The sequence below is a fragment of the Barbus barbus genome (genome assembly GCF_936440315.1).
Source record: "Barbus barbus genome assembly, chromosome: 25".
Lineage (NCBI taxonomy): Eukaryota > Metazoa > Chordata > Actinopteri > Cypriniformes > Cyprinidae > Barbus > Barbus barbus.
In genome coordinates, this window is record NC_136753.1 from 5,775,993 (window position 1) to 5,797,412 (window position 21,420).

Genomic DNA, 21,420 nt, shown 5'->3' on the forward strand with positions numbered 1-21,420 from the left:
ATTCAAGGTGAACTAGAAGAAAGTCTGTTTAAATATAATTTTAGCCAAAACAATCTCTTGCACCAAGGCAGCATTTATTTGACTTAACATATAAAGCAATAATACTTTTATATTTTAATATTTCAGCAGCCATTATTCCAGTCTTTGGTGTCACATGATCCTTCAGAAATCATCCTAATATGCTGATTTGCCCAAGAAACATTTCTCAGTATTATCAATGTTGAAAACACATGTGCTTTTTTTTTTTTGTGAAAACATGCTGCTTTTTCAGGATTATTATCTGAATTTATTTGAAATCATTAGAACTTTTTATGCATCCTTGCTTTAAAAATAAATAAATAATTGAGAATGAAGGAATAAAAAAATGAAGAGTATATTTATAATTTATATAGTAGTATAGTATATATAAAAGTATATATAATTTATCAAGAGATGATATTATTCTTCTTAAAAACCATGATTATAGGGGCAACTCGGCATGTTCTGCATTGTTAATATAAATAATGGCATAATTTATCCCAGTAAGGCTACATAAAATGAATTTTCCTCACCAGACCTCCTCCTCTCCAAAATCTTCTTTTGTCATGTCTTCTTCCATTATAACCACTTTTGAAATGTGTCTAATTTTAAAGAATGACTAACAGCTTTTTGATTGTTTTTGAGTTTCCCACACATAATTATATCTTAGACTTAACAAGGCAGACTGTGCCTACTAAACAAAATTCCAAAATTTACAGTAGAATATAGATCTAAAATAAATATTCATTAGTGAAATGATACATTATATAAATTATATTTATATGTGTTGTTGTTAATAAAACGTTTTATCCTTCAGCTAATTATCTATTTGTTTTGTGCTCTTTGATAAAAAGAGGAATCCCAGTCTTCTCATTTGATTGACAGTTAAATAGTCAATCCCCAACCCCACAAGACAAGAGTATAATTATAGCAGGACTGCTTTTGTAATATTAACAATGATGCGATTTTGAGACGCTCAACAGCAGAAAAAAAAATGCTAATGATTAGGCTGCAGCCTGCGGCGTTCTAGCTGAATGAGGTTGCATTTCAAAGAGATCCAGACAATACAAGCTAAGCCCAGACTGATTGTTATGTACGTGTCAGCCTTCATTTTAAACGCCAACACACCTGCGCCATTCTTCTGTCCGTCCCTGGATGAAACGACACAGCAGGTGTCCATATCAGGTGCGCTGCAGCTGTGGATGGATGTGGGACAGCAGCGACACCATGTGCTGATTATAGTCATGCATTATTCATCGAGCGGCTATTGAAGAAGCGTGCGTAGGACTTCAAGCACTTTCTAATCACTGGACTTACAAATCAAATACTCTAGAAACGCCTTATCCTTGTAACCTCAAACCAGTTTATCCGATTTTAGCAGCGCTGAGAAAAGTAACAGATACCACGTGACAACGCAGTCTACGTGCTACTGTGCAGCTACACAGAGAAACTTATAATCGTTTAATTTTCATTTACAAAATTATTATATTTAAAAAATTATTATAACAGCATCGAGGTACATTTTAGTAGTAGCCCACCTCCGAAACACTAGCGGGCGCCAAACACACGCGCTGGTCTCTGATCAACGCCATCGTAGAGCCAGAAGAAGATTACAGGAAGAGATGGCCGAGGAAGAATGAAATAAACAACACGATTATAAATCATAATGCTGCGTTAACTGGGACTTAAACACTTTACATCGTTTCATCGGGAGAGGAGGACATGGCGTTTGTCACAGCGAACTGGAACCCTCTGGGCGAGGCCTTTTACAGGTAAATACAGAACTGCTTAATCATTATGTTTATTAAATGTGCAGAATATGAGTTTATGAACTCATCATCCTGCACACATGCGCTCATTTAGGTAGAGAGAAAGTGTAGGTTATAAACTGCATGTTTGTTTTGAACAGTCTCTGGTGTCATGTGACAGCTGTCAGGAGTGGCCTGTGTCTTTCCTTTATTAAAGTAGCGTGGATTTAATTTAGTTAAATATGGTATTCTGGAAACCTTCATAATACTGTAAATCTGTAAGTAGAACAACTTTTCTTACAACTAGTTTTTAAATGCGTTTAGGTTACAGTTCTCAACATATACCTTGTGGTATAATCACATAACTTGGCATCAAGACAAGAAAATTAAGGCAAAGCACTGCATAAAAATTATGCTTCGTGCAAATTATCTGCACACACATTGAATAATTTAGAAAAATATTTTCAGTTATAGGTTTAATGTAGGCTATGTGTTTTCGTTATGTACAAAAGTATGAATTTTCAGTGTCGTAGCTGTTTGATCAATTTTTTTCAGACACAGGAATCTCAACTTCCACTAAACATACATGAACCAAAGCTCACGTGTTGTGATTAATCTTACATTATTGTTAATATAATAGCTTATTTATGCATTTATTACACAATTTATGTCAACCTTGCGGTTTAAAAAGGTTCTTTATATAACAATTTTTGATAACAGCTTGTTTTAAACTTGTAATACAATAGAATTATTTTAATAATGAGAGTATAAGGCGAACTTATTTCATATGAAATGGAATATTGTACACTATTTACCCCCATTGACTTGCCTTGTGGTGTCTTGCTGGACGTCCTGATATTTCCGTTCAAGGGTAGTGGGAAGAAAATTGTCTGCTTCTAAAACATTGGCATTTTTCAGACACATTTATTTATAAGGCAAGTATAGTATACCAGAAGATAGATGATAGTATACCTACTGTTACACATTTTAAATATTTTTGTCATGTCATTTCAGCCAATTTTCAAGACCAAGAATGTTGTCGTTGCTTAACATATCTCTGAAACCCCTGGATGTCCACTTTAAAGTACATTTAGTCTTAAAACTATGGCATGTAAGATCTGAGAAAGTCGCTAAAAACTATTTTGGCCTATAGAGGGCAAAACAGAATAGCTGGGTCCATTGAGGTTTCCCAGAAAGCATGGGCTGTGTTTATACAGGCAAACATATTAACCTGGCTTTTACAGTATGTTGTACAGCAGTGCAGTCGTGCCAGGTATTATGCTTTTAACATTTTGCCTCCGCCTTCTTTGTTTCTTTTTCCTGAAACAGAAAGATTGAATTGTATGAGATGGGCTGGAATCTGAAAGATGGTCTGAGAGACTGTCTGGTTGCTGCAGCTCCATATGGCGGTCCTATCGGTGAGTTTTGGGTGAGATCAGCCCAGCAAAATCTTATGTATGATTATATCTCAGTACAGTTTTGTGGAGTTCAAAGACAAAGACACTTCTTTCTCTATCAGCTCTCCTAAAGGGTCATAACCGACGCTCTCCCAGTGCCAGACCTCAGTTAGAGATCTACTCTTCCTCAGGACTGCCTCTGGCCAGTTTTCCAGTAAGAGCACACAGCTACACAGCAGGGCTGCCCGATTAATCACGATATGGCTTAGTGCGATTATCGAATCATAAAGACTGCCATTTAATGGAATAAATATGCACAGCACTGAATACTTACATGTGAGTTGTATGTGATCCAGCGGTGCTTGCAGCATCTTGGAGTGGCTTGGTTCTCAGTAAATGCTGCTTCGCATGAGCTCATCTATGCATCTGATCTGAGCCAGTGTTGTTTATAACTTGCATTTGGGAACGGGATCTTCCCATACTTGTTATAAGAAGCGCTTAAACAATAAAGGAGATGATTTATGGGCTCAGTGTGGTTTTCTGTTAAAATAAAAGTTAGGTGCTTTAATATACAAAAAAAATAAATATTACAGTTGTAATTGTGTACTTGTACTGTAAAAAAAATGTTTTTCTACTTTTTACTGATTTATTTTACGATGAAATTATAATACAATATTTATTATTTTGTTTTTATTTTGTAATTTTAATATTTTTAGCACGTTTTTGTTATTGTTCCCCGTATTCTGCAGCCCTACAATTGACTATTAGTTATTAAAGAATACTGTTCCTTTTGAATACTTTATTGAATGAAAAATCTGTATAGTAACTTCTGTCATTGTCTGTATCAGTGGAAGAGTGGAGTGGTGAAGCAGCTGGGTTGGACGGTGTCTGATGACCTACTGTGTGTCCAGGAGGATGGCACTGTGCTTGTCTACGATCTCTTGGGTGGCTTCAAGAGACACTTCAGCATGGGCAATGTGAGAATGCATACATTTTAAAAAGGATGCATCTGTGATTCTTTAATTTAAAAGCATTGCTTCTTTAAATCAGTATTGATTTTTAGCTGAGCCATAGCATCGATTCTCTCTCAGGAGGTTTCTCAGAGTCAGGTGCTGGAGACCAAGATTTTCCATTCGCCGTATGGGACAGGTGTTGCCATATTGACAGGTGCCTTGCGATTCACTTTGGCCACAAATATTGATGACATAAAATTGAGGCGGTTGCCTGAGGTTCCAGGTAAAATATGCATTCTTTGTGACCAAATTCCACAGTATTGTGAAAGATAATATGTAAGTGAGATACATTTATTAATGGTTTGTCTTTCTAACCCTGAGTGGTCTTTTTTTTTCAGGTCTACAGGAGGCACCCTTATGCTGGGCAGTCCTGACTCAAGACAGACAAAGTAAAGTGCTGGTGGCCAATGGATCTCATCTGTTCATCTTAGACAATACAGCCTGCACACCTGTGGTAAAGACCACTCACACAAACTCAAACTACACAGATATTCAGAAATTATCAGTGTTTTATTACCTCACAAATGATGGCAGTCTTTTTTGCCCTGAATCTAAATAATATGTGTGAAACCCATGTGGATGACACAAATGTACCAGACCAAGCAATCAAAACAGTGTATAAACAGCCAATGTGGATAAGAAAGCACCTGCTAAAAAGTGTGCGTGTGTATCAGACTCCCCCAGGTCTCTCTCCACAAGCATCCAGTATAGTTCACATGTGTGTCTCGTTCAGTTATAAGTATCTGGCGCTCCTCACTGACTCTGGCCATGTGTGGATGGGCACGTCGAACCTAAAAGTAAGTGAAACCCAGCAATATCACTTTGTATTTTATGTATTCTGTTCTGGTCACAGAAACTTGTGGTCTAAGTGATTGTTTTTCCATCAGTTCATTACTCTGTCCACTTTAATTGATTAGTTAGCTAATTGACTAGTTAATTAATTGCTCTGTCTTAAGCCTTAATTACAGCCTTAATACTTGTGCACAACAAATCAGCATCAAGGGAATGTTTTCTTGTGCAGGAGAAACTCAGTGAGGTGGACACCAAAATCAAAACTCCCCCTAAACAGATGGCCTGGTATGGCACACTTTTACACTTTGCATGATTTATGTATATTTAGTGTATGCTGTATTTTCACTCAGGACAATATTTTTTTTTGCAGGTGTCGCAGGCCCAAGAGTCAGCAGCCATCAGCTGTGGTAATGTGGGATGGGCTCCTCAAAGTGGTGGGAGAATGTAAAGAAACAATTCAGTACCACCTGGACGATGACTCAATTCTGGTGCCGGAGCTGGATGGGGTTCGGATCATCAGTGGAACACACCATGAGCTTCTGCAAGAGGTCCCAGGTTAGAAGATGTATATTGAGAAAATTCCACACTACCGTTTAAAAGTGTGGGGTCAGTTAGAAGACTAAAATATAATATATTTCTGTGATGGCAATGCCACATTATCCTTCAGAAATCATTCTAGTAAGCTTATTCGGTACTCAGGAAAATTTCTTATTGTTTTTTAAATCCGATTTGTACATTAAAAGGCCTAATTTCACAAATCTACATTCAAATCCATAGCGCTATGTCCAGAGTCTATAGACTCCATTAGGGTTCTTTGGCAAGATGATCTGGAAGAGGAAATATCAGATGAACTATGGGAAAAGATCCTCAACAGGGTACACCGTTCATCTATTTGTTCCAGACATTCACTTATTCAGTGTAAAGTTGTGCATCGTGTCTATTTTACAAAAGCTAGATTGGCTAAGATTTATGAAGGTGTTTCTCCAGCTTGTGACAGATGCTGTCAAATTCCAGCAAACCTGATCCATATGTTCTGGCTTTGTCAACTCTTAAACAAGATGCTGTCGCCTTTGTCACTCTGTTGGCTAGGAGACTAATATTGCTGAACTGGAAATCTAAAATGCCCCCCACACATTCTCGTTGGCTATCAGATGTTCTTTATTTTATAAAGTTAAAAAAGATACGATTTTCCCTCAAGAAGTGTTCGAATAAGTCTTGGAAGGTGTGGGGTCCCTTCTTTCAGTATATTAAAGAGAGTAGTTCTTTATTCAGCCCTGATTAAGATAGTTGGGACGGAAGGGAACGGAGTAAGGTTTGGTTTTTGAAGAATGTATTATACACATCTCATAACAGCTTTAATAGCTGATTAATATTTATTTATATATTCATATTTTATTATTATTATTTACTATTCGGACTGTGGTTTGTCTGTTCAAGGGTTTATTTGTTTTGTTTTAGTTTTTAGTTTTTTTATTAGTATTGGTACACATTGTGTTTATCATTGCTTTCTGTTTCTGTGTACACTTTATTCTGTTTAAAATATATAAAAAAAAAAGAAACATTTCTTATTATCAGTGTTGCAAGCAGTTGTGCTGCTCAATATTTTTGTGAGAACCGTGATGCACTTTTTCAGGATTCTTTGATGAATAGATGAAAGTTTAAGAATTTATTTGAAATGGAAATCTTTTGTAGCATTAAAGGTCTTTAGTGTTACTTTTGATTTAATGCATCCTTGATGAATAAAAGGATTAATTTCAATCAAATGCAAAAACCAAATCTTATTGACCGCAAAAATTTAACAGTAATAATGTATAATGTATGGATTACTGCCAGGTTCTACATCCCTCAAGCCCACAAGTGATTTGATTTTCCCATGATGCTCTGCAGGTGCATGTGAGGAGATCTTTAAAATTGCCTCAATGGCTCCTGGAGCATTACTTCTGGAGGCTCATAAAGAATATGAGGTAAGACACATTTACTGCATCAGATACACATTATTAAAGTTTGAAATGGTATTAAAAAACCGTGAAAATGTAAAGGGAAACATGTAATACATATAAATGACAACAGATTTACAACTACAGCTATTGTTGAAAGTTACATACTTTTAAAGTTATTGGAAAAAAAAAATTGTTGTTAATTTGTCTTAATGGTAAATATTTAGACAATTAAAAAATATGTTTAATTGTTTGCCAGCAGGACAAAAACAATTCTCAGTGTCAAAGGTACAGTTCACCCAAAAATGAAATTTCTGTTGTCATATAGTCACCTTTAAGTTGTTCCAAACCTGTATGAGTTTCTTCTGTTGAACACAAAAGAAGATATTTTGAAGAATATGGGTAACTGAACTGTTGCCGGTAGCCATTGACTATCATAGTATTTTTAATTTTTTTTATTTTTTTTGGGTGACCTATCCTATAGGTGCTACTTATGGCAGGTATATTATATCTAATGACTTTTGTGTTTGAAAATATTTGCAGAAACAGAGTCAGAAGGCAGATGAGTATCTGAGAGAGATTAAAGAGCAGAGTCTGTTGAGCGAGGCTGTGAGGCAGTGTGTGGAGGCCGCCGGACATGAACATGAACCTGAGACCCAAAAAACACTTTTGAGGGTGAGCTACAAAGCCTAAATGCTGCGGGAAGAGAGACATTTCATTTACAGAAGGAATGATAATACACATACCTTCTCTCTCTCTCTCTCAATTGTTGTCTCTGCAGGCAGCCTCATTTGGGAAGTGCTTTTTGAGTAATTTTCCTCCAGAGCAGTTTGTCAGCATGTGTAAAGACCTGCGGGTGTTGAATGCAGTCCGAGACTATACCGTTGGCATTCCTCTTACCCACACTCAGTTCAAACAGATGACTGTACAGGTGCTCATCGACAGGTGAGACCATAAGATAATCTAATTCTGTGCAGAGCAATTGTCCGTTTGCATTGCAGAGAATTGTTTTGTGATCACTTCCTTTGAAATGAGTAAAGTTGTAAAATGAGTGTGACAAAGCAGATTATTCATATTAATCTATGACTCTTTCTGTGTTTCAGACTGGTGTATCGTAAATTCTATCCACTAGCTATTGAGGTTTGCCGATATTTAAAGACTCCAGAATATCTGGGAGTGAGCCGAGTACTCAAACACTGGGCCTGCTACAAGGTGTGTGTGTTTGCTTATTTAGTTATTTAAAAGTCTAAAAATATGAATGTTGTGACATTTATATTTATAGATAAAACATAATTAATTTTTTTAAATTCAAATAAATGTTTATTTATTCTAGAAACACAGTAAAAACGGTAATATAGTGAAATATTATTTATGGTGAGTCTTTACTGTCAATTTTGATTAATTTGATGCAACTTTGCTGAATACACCCTTCAGAAATTTGGGTTCAGTAGATTTTTATTAATCTTTTATTCAGCAAAGTTGCATTATATTTTCAAACTTGACAGAAAAGACTCACCGTTATTTAAAACAGTTATTTCAAATTGTAAAAATATTTCACTATATTACTGTTTTTACTGTATTTCTGATCAAATAAATACAGCCTTGGTGAGCATAAGAGACTTCTTTCAAAAACATCTTATTGACCCCAAAGTTTTGAATGTGTACTACTTTTATAATAATTTTATGGCACTTTTGTGTCTCTTTGAAGTCCTCATTTATTATAAAGTTGATTTCCCATTCATTATGAGTTATTATAAATCCACAGCCATTTCACAGATGTGGTTTACAGAACCAGAAGACATCTGCAGGTGCAGATGGGTTTCATTGTTGTGAAGTTTTGTTCAGTCTGAAAGGTTCTGATGCAGCACAGCAAAGCTTGTGAGTGAAGTGTCAATTAGTTAAACCCTATAAAAGTTAGTTTTCTTTGTGTGTGCTTTTGTAGGTCCAGCAGAAAGAAGAAACAGATGAAGTCATAGCAAAAGCTGTGAGTGTAAAGCTTGCTGATGCTGCTGGAATCTCCTACTCTGAAATCGCCACTAAAGCGTATGAGAGTGGACGCACAGAGCTCGCCATTAAGGTACACGCACACACAGACTACGTTCTAATAAAGACCAAGGGCCACTGATATTATGGGTTGTCAGTCAGTTTGTGTTGGCTTTTCTCTTTCAGTTGTTGGAGTTTGAGCCTCGTTCTGGCGAGCAGGTCCCACTGCTGTTAAAAATGAAGAAAAGCCCTCTGGCTTTAAGCAAAGCCATTGAAAGTGGAGACACAGACCTCGGTACACACTCATTCACATACTTACATACACACATTTCAAAACCTCTTGAGCTGCCTACCTAGGCATAATTTTATGTAGATACACTGCTGTTCAATTTTGTTTAAAAAAAAAATCTAACCCAAAACATTTTCACTGTTATTTTGAATGCTAGTGTACACAGTGGTCATGTACCTGAAGAATGAGCTGAACAGAGGAGACTTCTTCATGATGTTGAGGAACCAACCTGTGGCTCTGAGCCTCTATAAACAGGTATGCACATCTGCACACACCTGCTTCCCGAAGACACACACAATCTGCTGCTGCAGAACTGAGAACCACAGGCATTATTTATGACAAGAACATGCCCCTGTCTCTTTTTGAGCTAACCTAAATAATATTCTGTAATAATATGTCTGTGAACGCCACAATAAAATCTGATTTGGTCCAAATCCCTCTGCTCATATATGTACATCAAATCTGTTCTGATTGGCTATGATTTTGTTGCTTTATATACGGAAAAATTACTTCTGCCTAGTTAGGACAATTGTTCAAAAAAGCAATTCACGTCAGCACCATAGCTTCAGTGTTGTTATCGTTAACTACAGTAAAACTACTGAAAGTTCTTTTCATAATTGAAAAATGCTAAAATAAAATAGAAGTATTATATGAAAAGTAATATTAAAATAACACTGCATGTTTTCACACAGTTTAAATTGTCTTTGTTTATTTTGTGTATGTATGTAGTTCTGTAAGCATCAGGAGCAGGATACACTCAAAGATCTTTTCAATCAAGATGATGATCATGAAGAACTTGGCAATTTTTATGTGAAGGCCAGCTATAAAGAGCAGGTAGGTGTTTACAGCTTTTTCTTAATCAATTTCTTCCCACTTCCATGATTTGAATGACAGAAGTGCTGTAAAGGGTCAACAAATTATGGCGGCCACCATTGGATTTGGTTGGAAAGCATGTCTTCTCTGCCTTCCACCTTCATTTCTTAATACTCTTCTGTTATTTTTAATATCCTAATTTTGCTAGTTGCTTTGGTAAGAATGCATCTACAGAGAAAATAAATGTTTTGTGCATGTGTGTGTAATTGCAGAGACTGGAAGCTCGGATTGCTCTTTTACAAAGTGCTGCGGACGAGTACTACAAAGCCAAGAATGAATTTTCTGCCAAGGTGAAGACCTCAGACTCTACTGTTACAGGCAGATTATCAGCCTGGGTCAGAGTTCACAGTCCGTGTATATCCATCTGTATACATCTGTGAATGATCAAAAGGAATGATAGCCTTTCTTCTTTCTCCTCTCTCAGACAACAGAAGATGAAATGCGTCTGCTGCGGTATCAGAAGAAGCTAGAGGAAAAGAGTGAGCCTCTCGTGGGATTCTCTCTTCATGAAACTTTGACCACGCTGCTGTCTGTGGGACTGCACAAACAAGCCGAGCAACTTTATAAAGACTTCAGAGTGCCCGACAAGAGGTGTGCCATCTGTTTATTGTTTTACCCACATGATTTATACTTTCTCCTTCTGTGGCACTGTTTTTATTTTGTTTTAATGAAAGACTATACCCTTGAACAACATTTAATTCATATCCCAGTGGCAGTGTTGAGAATCACGAAAACATTCTCTGGGCTTCAGTGGTGACTCTGAGCTAATAAACCAGAGCTAATACTGTCGACTGTAATTAAAGACTACAGCTGTAATGCTACCTTTAATAAAAAGAAATAATATCTGCTCTCATGGGTGTAACCTGGGTAATCATGCGTGTAATCAAAATGAACAGTTTCAGATGCAAACATCTAATTCATCAAGTGGTAATAAATTTCAGTCTAAGGACGTCTATTTTTATATATAAAAAAATGCATATAACCCAAAAGGCTGTGTTTACAATTCCCATATAGGATTTTTAATGAATACACTGAACATCCATAACAATAAAACCACCTGGCTAATGTCAAGTAGGACCCCTTGTGCTGCCAAAACAGCTCCATAAGACCTCTGCATCTGTCCTGCTGTATCTGGCACCAAAACATTAGTAGCAGATCCTTCAAGTCTTGCAGGTTGCGAGGTGGGTCTCCTTGGATCAGATTTGTTGGTCGAGCACATCCCATAGATACTCAGTCAAATTGAGATCTGGGGAATTTGGAGGCAAAGGCAACACCTTGAACTCTGTCATGATCCTCAAGCTATTCCTGAACATTTGTTGCATTGTGGCATTGTGCCACTGCCATCAAAAATACACCACTGCGAGTATGTGGTCTGCAGCAATCTTTTAAGTAGGTGGTGCATACTCAAGTAATGTCCACATGAATGCAGGACTCAAGTTTTACCAGCAGAACATTGGCCAAAGCATAAAAAAACATGTCTAATCAGACCAGGCAACCCTCTTGCATTGCTCCATGGTCCAGTTCTGACATTCACATGCCCACTGTATGTGCTTTTGCCAGTGAACATCGGTTATCATGATGACTCTGACTGATCTGCGTTACGCAGCAATCTGCAATGCACTGTGTGTTCTGACACCTTTATAATCATGGCCAACATTGAGTTTTTTAGCAATAAGGGCTTCAATAGCTTTTCTGTTTGATTAGACTAGACAGTCTAGACTTCGCTCCCCTCATGTGCCCATGACCCAGACTCCAATCACTGGTTGTCCTTCTGCGTACCAACCACTGCACACTGCCCACAAGAACATCCCACAAGACTTGCCTTTTTGAGATGCTTTGATCACTATTTGGTCTTCGTCAAAGTCACTCAGATCTTTTCGCTCGTTCATTTTTCCTGCTTCCAACTCATGAAATTCAACAACTGATTGTTCACTTGCTGCCTAATAAATCCCACCACTTGACAGGTGCCATTGTAACGATATAACCAATGTTCGCCCGTAGTGGTTTTAATGAAGCGGCTGATAAGTGTATAGTGTATGTTTCTAAATGAAGAATAATATAATGTGAATGGTGGTCCGAGACGCTGGGATAGGCCCCATCCCCCCGCAACCCTGCAGAAGATAAGCAATGTGGAAAATGGATGGATGGATAATGGGAATGTCATGATGATATGAGTGAAGGTGTTTCTCATTATCAGGTTCTGGTGGCTGAAGTTAAAGGCTCTGGCTGAGAAGGAGGACTGGGAAGAGCTGGAGAAATTTGGCAAAAGCAAAAAGTCTCCTATTGGATATCTGGTAACTTGTGTCCTGATGATCAGAATTACTTTTAGAGTTATTGTTATGAAGTATTTAGAATCGTTTTTTTTCTTTTCTGATTACAGCCATTTGTTGAGGTGTGCATTAAACACCATAACAAATATGAAGCCAAGAAATATGTGTCTAAAGTCACACCTGAGCAGAAGGTCAAAGCTCACCTTGCAGTGGGGTAAGAGTTCCAAAATGTATTTGGCCATTTTTTTTTTCTTTTTGAAAGAAATTAATACTTTAATCCAGTAAGGACAAATTAAATTGAACAAAACAAAAAATGTTAAGCAGCACAACTGTTTTCAACATTGATAACAATAGGGAAAGTGTCCTGAGCAGCAAATCAGTATATTAGGATGATAATGCTGAAAATTCAGCTTTGCTATCACAGGAATAAATTACATTTTAATATATTAAAATTAGTGCTGTCAAACGATTAATCGCATCCAAAATAAAAGTTTTTGTTTAAATAATATTATGTGTGTACTGTGTATATTTATGTATATATAAATACAAACACATACGTGTATATATTTATTTATATATAAAATGTATTTATATATAATATAATTATATAAATGTATATACATGTAAATATTTTCAAAATATATACTGTATATGTGTGTATTTATATATACATAATAAATAAACAGTACACACATATATTATGTAAACAAAAACGTTTATTTTGGATGCGATTAATCGTTTGACAGCACTAATTAAAATAAAAAAAATATTATAAATTGTAATGTTTCACATTATTACTAATTGCACTTTGTTTTTGATCAAATGCAAATTTGGTGACTTTTTTTTCAAAAACAAGAAAAAATCTTTCTTACCCAAAACATTTGAACAGAATTGTACATTACTGTTCAGGATTAAGACAAAGAACCACAATAAATATTGTTGTCTCTCACACAGGGATATGGAGGGTGCCGCAGAGGCTGCTATCGAGAGGCGTAATGAATCAGAGATCAGTACTGTTCTGTCACGCTGTTCAGCCACTGATCATCTTCTGATGGAACGTCTCAATCGTGCTAAAGCCACTGCTGTCAAAAAGTGAGCCTGTACACCTCTGTACTGCTCGGCTCAACTGCATTTGCTGCCCAAAAGTGAACCTCTGTGCACCCATTCTCCTGCGCAAAGCAGCTCGCAGCAAAATCTGCTTTCGGCTATGTAAATGACTCCTGATGTAATGGAACATTTTCATGAAAATTCTGCACAATGAACGAAATATCTTAGGCGGAGAAAAAGATTATTAGCATGTCAGCAGTTTGTTTTTGCTGTGTCTGTCAGACAGCTAGAAGCGCTTCCCATCTTGCACTTCCCTGTAAACCATAAAAACCTTTGTACCTATAACTGCATTATGAACCATTGTTTGTGTGTTGTATAATCATACTGTCTTTGATCGTATGTTCATACCTGTGTTCTGTAGAGATCATTTGCCTTTATGAATATAACAAAACACTTGTTATTTTAATTACATATGATTGGATATCAAAACATGTTGTGCACATAAATCACACTGTTGGTTCTTTTTAGCACAATCACGCTTTTGTCTCATCATGACTGGGGTCAAACTCCTCTCTCTTGCACTTTTGTCCTTATTTTAGGGTGTATTTAAACGTATGGGCGCAGAGGGCGCTCTGTTGTCACTGTCACATCACATTTACAGACGGAAACGTTGTAGTTTGCAAAGTTGGACACTTCTTGCAAGAACAGCTACCAGAGAGGAAAAGAGGATATAGTTTTAAAAGGTACGACAGTAGAAACGTCTTGGTTTGCAGGAAATATGATGTGCAACAAACACTGTTTGCACAGAGTTGAGCGACTTCTTTATCACGTGATTTTGTAGTTCAGCCTTTCCAGAAGACTGAGCACAAATGTGCTGTTCTTTACAGTTCTCATTGTTTCGCTTTGTTAAATGAAACATTGTAACGGTGCCTGTCTTAAAAATCGATATGCTCAGCTTTCACGCTTTCGTGGTTTGCTTTAAAAACGATTTTGTAATATATATTCGAACAAACCAGTGTGTTTTTAAAAACTGAACTGTGTTGTGTGTAGACAAATTGTGACTGAGCAATGATTCAGACATTCTGCATGACTGTCATTCAACATTATTCGTCAGTAAATGTCAAATGAATGAGCGAGGTGGTTGTGATTATGATTATGAATACAGTTAGGTTACATTGTATTAATGTACAATCTGTCACATATTCATTCATGGCTCATAATTGAAATTATTGAGGTTGTATTGATGACCCAAACGCTTACACTTTCTATTAATGTCAATAAATGGTTAAAAACTTACGCTACATAGTGCTCAATTATAACAGTATGTGGCCATCAGGGCGACATGCTTGGCTCAACCAATGGCGTGTGTTTGGGGCGGGACTCATTTTTTTCCTCGACCAATGGCAGTCGGGGGCGGTGTTCTGGGGAAACCGGTTTGACAACAGATTATAATTTTTTTGAACAGATGTCACTAGTGGCGCAGAATTTATACACTTCACCATCAACAGATTAGAAATTCACGTATACATATAAATATAAGAGTTCGTTTAATGTTTATATATTCATATCTTTTTATTTTTAATGTGTTTTTAAGCAATAACCTGTTGTAATGACAGAATTATAATCCCTGCTAAAATAAATCTTCAAGTTTAGTTTATTCTGGAGTGTACATACTACACCAGCATGTTATTGTACTGAACTTTGTTTTTCTTGGTTTTAACTAAGCAGTTTCTAAGGTAAAGGTTGTTTGAGGATATCATACAGTTACATGAACTGTACTTGTGTGTTTCAGGTCATGTCGTCCATAAAAGTTGAATGTGTTATCAAAGAGCAGAACAAAATCGGTGAGAGTCCGGTCTGGGAGGAGAAGGACTCCACTTTGTTGTACGTTGATATTCTGGGTAAAAGGGTCAGCCGGTGGAACTCACTGACCAATCAAATAGACAGTATTGCCACAGGTAAGCCTGAAGACATACAGTAAGTTTAGTGTGGGCTGCATTTTTAGTGACTTTCAAGGAAAATGTAACCAGATTGACAGTCAATTCCCACAAGACATGTAGTCAGAGTTTGCATTATAATGTTGATGAATTCAAATGTCTTATCTTTGCACAGAGAAACTTGTAGGCTGTGTGGTTCCACGGCAGGCAGGTGGTTACGTCATTGCGGAGGAAACACGGTTTGCATTTGTTGACTGGGTAAAGCATTCAGTTACACCTGTCGCCAATGTCGATGACAGGGAAAAACCAAACACCCGCTTCAATGATGGAAAAGTAGATCCAGCTGGCAGGTTTTTTGCAGGTACTGTGTGAGATTAATCACATGTTCAAAGCATATTTTCACTCTGCATATGTAAAGTATAAGAAAATTGAAAGTATTATCTTATGACAGTTGTAACTTTGCATTGTAGTTTTTGTTTTTTGTTTTTTGCAGAATTTGCAGAAGCTGATAATAGTTTCTGGTTGAATTTAAAGATGTAGTCCAACCAAAAATTGAAATTTTTGCATCATTTACTCAACTTTATGTAATTCCAAACCTGTATGCATTTTTTTCTTCTGCTGAACACAGAAGAAGATATTATGAAGAATGTACGAAGAACCAAATAGTATTGTTTCCCATTGACTTTGTATGCATCAAAAAACCAAGTCAATGGGAACAGAAACTGAAGAAAGCAAGTCATACGGGTTTGGAATGACATGAGGGTAAATCATGACCGAATTGCCAATTTGGGGTGAACTAAACCTTTAATTCTTTAAATAAACCAGTTGAATTATTCCAATTTAGACTGTGCCATTCTCCTTTACTGTGTGCAGGTACCATGGGTTTGGATATGAAGCCTGACGTGACGGATGGGGCGCTGTACACCCTCCTTCCTGACCACTCTATTGTCCAGCATTTTGACCAAGTGCACCTCTCCAACGGTTTGGACTGGTCACTGGATCACCGCATCTTCTACTACATCGACAGCCTGGCGTTCATGGTGGAGGCCTTTGATTATGACATCCAGACTGGAGGGCTGTGTGAGTTTGTTTTGCATTGCATTGCACTGTGGTCTTGATGTAAAAATTAGGTTTGTGTGGTTTTGTAAAATCTCTGTATTTATTTATTTCTGTCTAAGCTAACCGCAGAATGGTTTACAAGATGGAGAAAGATGAAGGCATACCAGATGGTATGTGCATAGACACAGAGGGCAAACTGTGGGTTGCCTGCTACAGTGCAGGAAGAGTGCTGCGTATCGACCCACAAACAGGTGTGTGAGTTTATCAAAGTATAACATAGCTGAGGCAAAGAGATTTAATATGAAAACTAATGGTGAAATGTACTGTATAATTTGTTGTAATGTCAAAATTCACATTTGCAGTATAACTTATGTTGATCAAAATACGAAAGCCTCCTCATACTTTTGACTCATGAACCACTATTTTAAAAATCCATAGAATAATCCTGAGGGAAGTCAAAAAGTCTCCACACTGTTGCTTCCATAAGTGGTCATCAAACTAATGTTTATGAAAGAAACATTCGCATTTTTAAATGTTCATACATAGAAAGTTCATATCTCTGTTTCCACAAAAAACTTAAGCATCACAACTGTTTATAAATTGAGAAAAAGTATAAAGATTTGAGCAGCAAATCAGCATATTAGAATGATTTCTGAAGGATCATGTGACCCTGATATCTGGAGTAATGACTGCTGAAAATTTGGTTTTTCCATCACAGGAATAAAATATATTTTAAATATATTCAAATAGAAAACAGCCATTTTTTTTTTTTTTTTTTACCATATTTATGTATGTATATGCATCATTCTTTTGAGAGAAAAAAAAAAAACTTTACTTTTGCCATCATCTTAGACTAACATTTCCAAGAGCTTGCAAATGACAGAAATGATAGAAAGTCTAAATGAAAAACAAAGAGCAGTCCAGTGTTTCAGTAGTTTAATTTTTCAGTAGTTGAACAGTAATGAACTTCCCATCTCAGGCACACGAATGCAGACAGTGAAACTACCAGCTGAGAAAACCACTTCATGCTGTTTCGGAGGGAAAGACTACAGTGATCTCTACGTCACCTCAGCGTATGCAGGAATGGATGCAGATTCACTGGCCAAGCATCCTGAAGCTGGCTGCACGTTTAAGGTAGACATCTTATTTCATATCTTGCTCAAAGTAGCATGACATCAACTCTGACACATGATGACATTAATTATATGCTTTATTCCTATAATAGGTTTCTGGTTTAGGAGTGAAGGGCATCCCACCATTCTCATACACTGGCTGAAAACCAAGGAAAAAGTTATTGTTAATGAAAGTGTCGTGATCATTTTGCAGTCACAATACAACAATAGTGTTCTAATCATGCAGTTAGAGTATCAGTGATACTCGCACCTCATATAATATTAGAAAATCTGGTAACACTTTAAAATAAGGTTCCATTTATTAACATTAGTTAATGTATTAACTAACATGAACAAACAATGCATTCATTACACTATTTATTAAACTTTGTTAATGTTAATGAAAATACAGTAGTTCATTGTTTACTCATGTTAGTTCACACTGCATTAACTAATGTTAACAAACACAACTTGTGAATTTAATAATGCATCAGTAAATGCTGAAATTAACATTAACTAAGATTAATAAATGCTGTAGAAGTATTGTTCATTCTTAGTTCATGTTTACTAATGTTGTTAACTAATGTTAATAAATGGAACCTTATTCTAAAGTGTTACCGAAAATCTTATTAGAAAACCTCATTCCAGATGATTTCTGTAATATTTGACATTTCTAATAGTAGATACAATTATTATTCTAAGTATTAGAGACAAGAATTTTGTCTAGATGGCTAAAAATCTAAAATGTAATAATAATCTAATATGCATTTTAATTTAATTTAATTTACATTAACTACACAAAGAGCAATCTGTGACACATTTTAGGAGATTATTTCATGTAATGTATTTTTGGGTCATTTAGGGTAACTTGTAATGTATATCAACCACAAATGTGATGTTGGTTTGGCTCTGCTGCTGAAGTGAGTTATACAACCATGATTTTAAAATGTAATTATGATTGAATTTTTTTTATGTCACTTTTCCAAGTCAAAATGACAAACCATTCACAACCTATTTTACGTCCATAATCTGTATTTCAGTGTAAAACCTTTTCAGTGAGAAAATGTAGCCAGGACTTCATTTTACTGGGAATTGATTGGATCGTAAAAGGTGTTATACAGTGCCCTCCATAAGTATTGGAGCAGTAAATACAAAATTGTTCTGTTGGCTGTGGAGTCATGACATTTGCAAATATGATTAAAAGATAAATATGAGACAAAACTACAGAATGTCACATTTTATTATTAGCCGTTTCAACACATACATGTTTTATCAAATAAAAAGAACAGCACTTTTAGAGTTCATCACACTCATTGATGTGAGCATAAGTATTGGGACAGTTGAACATAAGGCAGATATAAAAGATTAAAAGCTATTATTTAGTTGGAGATCCCTTGCATACAATCACAGCAGTGAGTCTGTGACCCATAGACATCACCAGACTCTTGGTCTCATCCTTTGAAATACTTTTCCCAGCCTTTAATGCAGCCAATTCCAATTGTTGCTTGTTTTGGGGAGTTTCTGCCTTTACTCTCCTCTTCAGCTGGTGAAATTCATGTTCAATCAGATTTAAATCTGGAGATTGACTTGGGCAATCTAAGACTTTCCATGTCTTTGCCCTTATAAATTCCTTGACTGAACTGGCAGGGTGTTTTGGGTTATTGTCCTGATGCAATATGAAGCACTTCCCAATTAATATGGTGGCATTTTCTTATATTGGTAGTTGGTAGGCAAGATGGTTTTGTACCCTTCCAAATTCATTCTGCTACTGTCATCATACATTAAGTCATCAGTAAAGTTGAGAGGGCCTGTTCCAGAGGCAGCCATGCATGCCCATACCATGACACCACCTCCACCATGCTTTACAGATGAGGCTGTATGCTTGGGATCATTTGCAGTTCCCTTTTTTCTAAACATTTTTGCTTTCCCATCACTTAGATAAAGGTTCATCTTTGTCTCATCTGTCCATAAACACAGTTCCAAAACTCTTCTGGCTCACCTTTGTGCTTTTTTGCAAACTCTAATCTTGCCTTTCTATTTTTGGTGCTGGTCAGAGGTTTGCATCTTGCTGTGTAGCATCTGTAATTCTGTGTTAAAGTCTCCTGAGGACAGTAGATTGTCAGAACATCACCCCAGCTTTCTGGAAGTTGTTGGTGATTTTACAGACACGTCTTTTAGGGTTAATTCTCACAGCTTTTATGATTTGCCTGTCACCAACTACTGTTGTTTTCTCAGCCGATCAGGGGTGCGTTTCCCAAAAGCAAATATGGTCGCAAGTTACGTCGTTACCAATAGAGTTCAATGAGACTTATCACCATAGTTAGCTAACGATGCTTTTGGGAAACACACCCCAGGTCATTGTTGGTTGCTGGTGGTTTCCAAACTCTTGATTTCTCCATGTCCTTTGTTTTTGCTATAGCTCTAATTGACTTCCTCTTTTCTTTTAGCATCCAAATTGCTTGCTTTTCTCTCAAAGACAGCTCCCTCATCTTCATCCTGGTGTGTGTGTCATCATCGAATGCAAGATTCAGAATACGTAAGTAATGGATATAACTGATACAACACATTCCCTGCATTTAATATCTGAAGAATTAATGCAACAGGACACAGCTGATCACTTAGAAAGACCTGTGAGGCAACAGTTCCAATACTTATGCTCACATTAGATAGGGGGATGCAACTCTAAAAGTGCTTCTTAGCTGGTAAAACATGTGAATGAATCACCCAATAATAAAATGTGACATTCTGTAATTTTGTCTCATATTCATTTTTTAATCATATTTGTAAATGTCTTTTTGTAAATTTTGTCTTTACTGTTCCAATACTTTTGGAGGGCACTGTATGTCAGAATGGTGATTGGAAGGAAGGGGCTGAAAAGGGATTTGTGGCGTCAGCTGGAAAGTCATTTCAGGCCGTGCATTAAGAGGGGTGAATAGGATCAGTTTCATGTTGACTTTAAGGATACTAAGTAAACCTACAGGTTTTGGTGCAAAGGTTGAAAAGATTGATTAGTTTTGTTTGTTGGTTTGCTGTATTTGTGAATCTTTCTGCTTAACCTGAAATAATAAGATAAAAGTTTTCAAATTAAATGGTCTCTGGAATTCTAGACTTTTTTTCAAGAGTTTAAATAAGGTGTTTGAGGATAAATATTTAAATCAAGCTCCACCGCCTAATAAATCTATTTTGTTTAGTCATCAACAGTTCACTCAAACAGTAATAAAAAACAGATGCGAATAAAGACAATTAACATTTTTGGTGATATGTGTGGTCATAAACAACCATTGTGCTTTGGTGTTAATTCATGTATTGAAGTTCTTTTGCATATTCACTTTCATTTATTCCCCTGTACAGGCTTGTTAAGTTTGTTTGCCAATACTCCAAAATGGCAAGGTTTGCAAACAGTTTAAAATAACCTTTGCCAAAGGAAGTGAATTGGCTGTGTTGGCGAGAACTGCAAATTATCATAAAACTGTTTGTTAAGGGTGGAACATTTTAGATTGAATAAAAAAAAGCATTTATTGTGGCCAGAATGGGTGTTTTTATAAAGAAATTTAAAAGAAATAATTTGGGGAAACTCTTGCCGTTTTTATGTCATTTATTGGCAAAGATTAATTTTCAGCTTCCATTAGTCCAGTCTTCAGTGTCATATAATCCTTCAGAAATCATATATAATTCTGATTTGGTAGGCTACTCAAAAAATGTTTGTTATTATTATCAATGTTGAAAACTGCTGCATAATATGTTTGTGGAAACTGTGATGCTTTTTTTCAGGATTCTGATGGGTAACTTATATTTGAAATACATTTTGTTGCCATTTTTAATGTCACTTTTTTCAATGTTACTAATGTGCCTTTTTTATTGTGACAATTTAATGCATTTTTACTGAATAAAAGAATTGCCCTCTTTCGATAAATAAATAAACGTCTTACTGACCCTATAAACATT

The 21,420-nt window shown here is 36.3% G+C and overlaps 2 protein-coding genes across 2 annotated transcripts; both read left to right on the top strand.

Moving 5' to 3' along the window:
• The first annotated feature begins 997 nt into the window (after positions 1–997).
• On the top strand, positions 998–14,662 carry vps16 (VPS16 core subunit of CORVET and HOPS complexes). The gene is made up of 22 exons (XM_079377879.1): positions 998–1,790; positions 3,096–3,184; positions 3,286–3,377; positions 4,012–4,140; positions 4,255–4,399; positions 4,515–4,630; positions 4,851–4,973; positions 5,198–5,253; positions 5,339–5,523; positions 6,856–6,932; positions 7,449–7,580; positions 7,687–7,850; positions 8,009–8,117; positions 8,848–8,982; positions 9,075–9,183; positions 9,335–9,432; positions 9,907–10,011; positions 10,263–10,340; positions 10,475–10,641; positions 12,248–12,344; positions 12,431–12,534; positions 13,275–14,662. The coding sequence occupies exons 1-22, from the start codon at positions 1,741–1,743 to the stop codon at positions 13,414–13,416; spliced, it is 2,502 nt and encodes an 833-aa protein (XP_079234005.1). The 5' UTR covers positions 998–1,740; the 3' UTR covers positions 13,417–14,662.
• Positions 13,977–21,416, top strand: rgn (regucalcin). The gene is made up of 7 exons (XM_079377884.1): positions 13,977–14,110; positions 15,160–15,325; positions 15,480–15,665; positions 16,178–16,384; positions 16,483–16,614; positions 17,343–17,497; positions 17,589–21,416. Exons 2-7 carry the CDS (start codon positions 15,163–15,165, stop codon positions 17,637–17,639), a joined length of 894 nt encoding a protein of 297 aa, XP_079234010.1. The 5' UTR covers positions 13,977–14,110; positions 15,160–15,162; the 3' UTR covers positions 17,640–21,416.
• The last annotated feature ends 4 nt before the right edge of the window (positions 21,417–21,420 follow it).

Bases quoted from the DNA above. Each gene is read 5' to 3' on its own strand.
- rgn (XM_079377884.1), top strand. From the start codon at position 15,163: ATGTCGTCCATAAAAGTTGAATGTGTTATCAAAGAGCAGAACAAAATC. The intron at 16,615-17,342 runs GTGTGTGAGTTT...TTCCCATCTCAG, and splicing joins GCGTATCGACCCACAAACAG to GCACACGAATGCAGACAGTG. The intron at 17,498-17,588 runs GTAGACATCTTA...TTCCTATAATAG, and splicing joins AAGCTGGCTGCACGTTTAAG to GTTTCTGGTTTAGGAGTGAA.
- vps16 (XM_079377879.1), top strand. From the start codon at position 1,741: ATGGCGTTTGTCACAGCGAACTGGAACCCTCTGGGCGAGGCCTTTTAC. The intron at 4,141-4,254 runs GTGAGAATGCAT...ATTCTCTCTCAG, and splicing joins GACACTTCAGCATGGGCAAT to GAGGTTTCTCAGAGTCAGGT. The intron at 7,851-8,008 runs GTGAGACCATAA...TCTGTGTTTCAG, and splicing joins GTACAGGTGCTCATCGACAG to ACTGGTGTATCGTAAATTCT.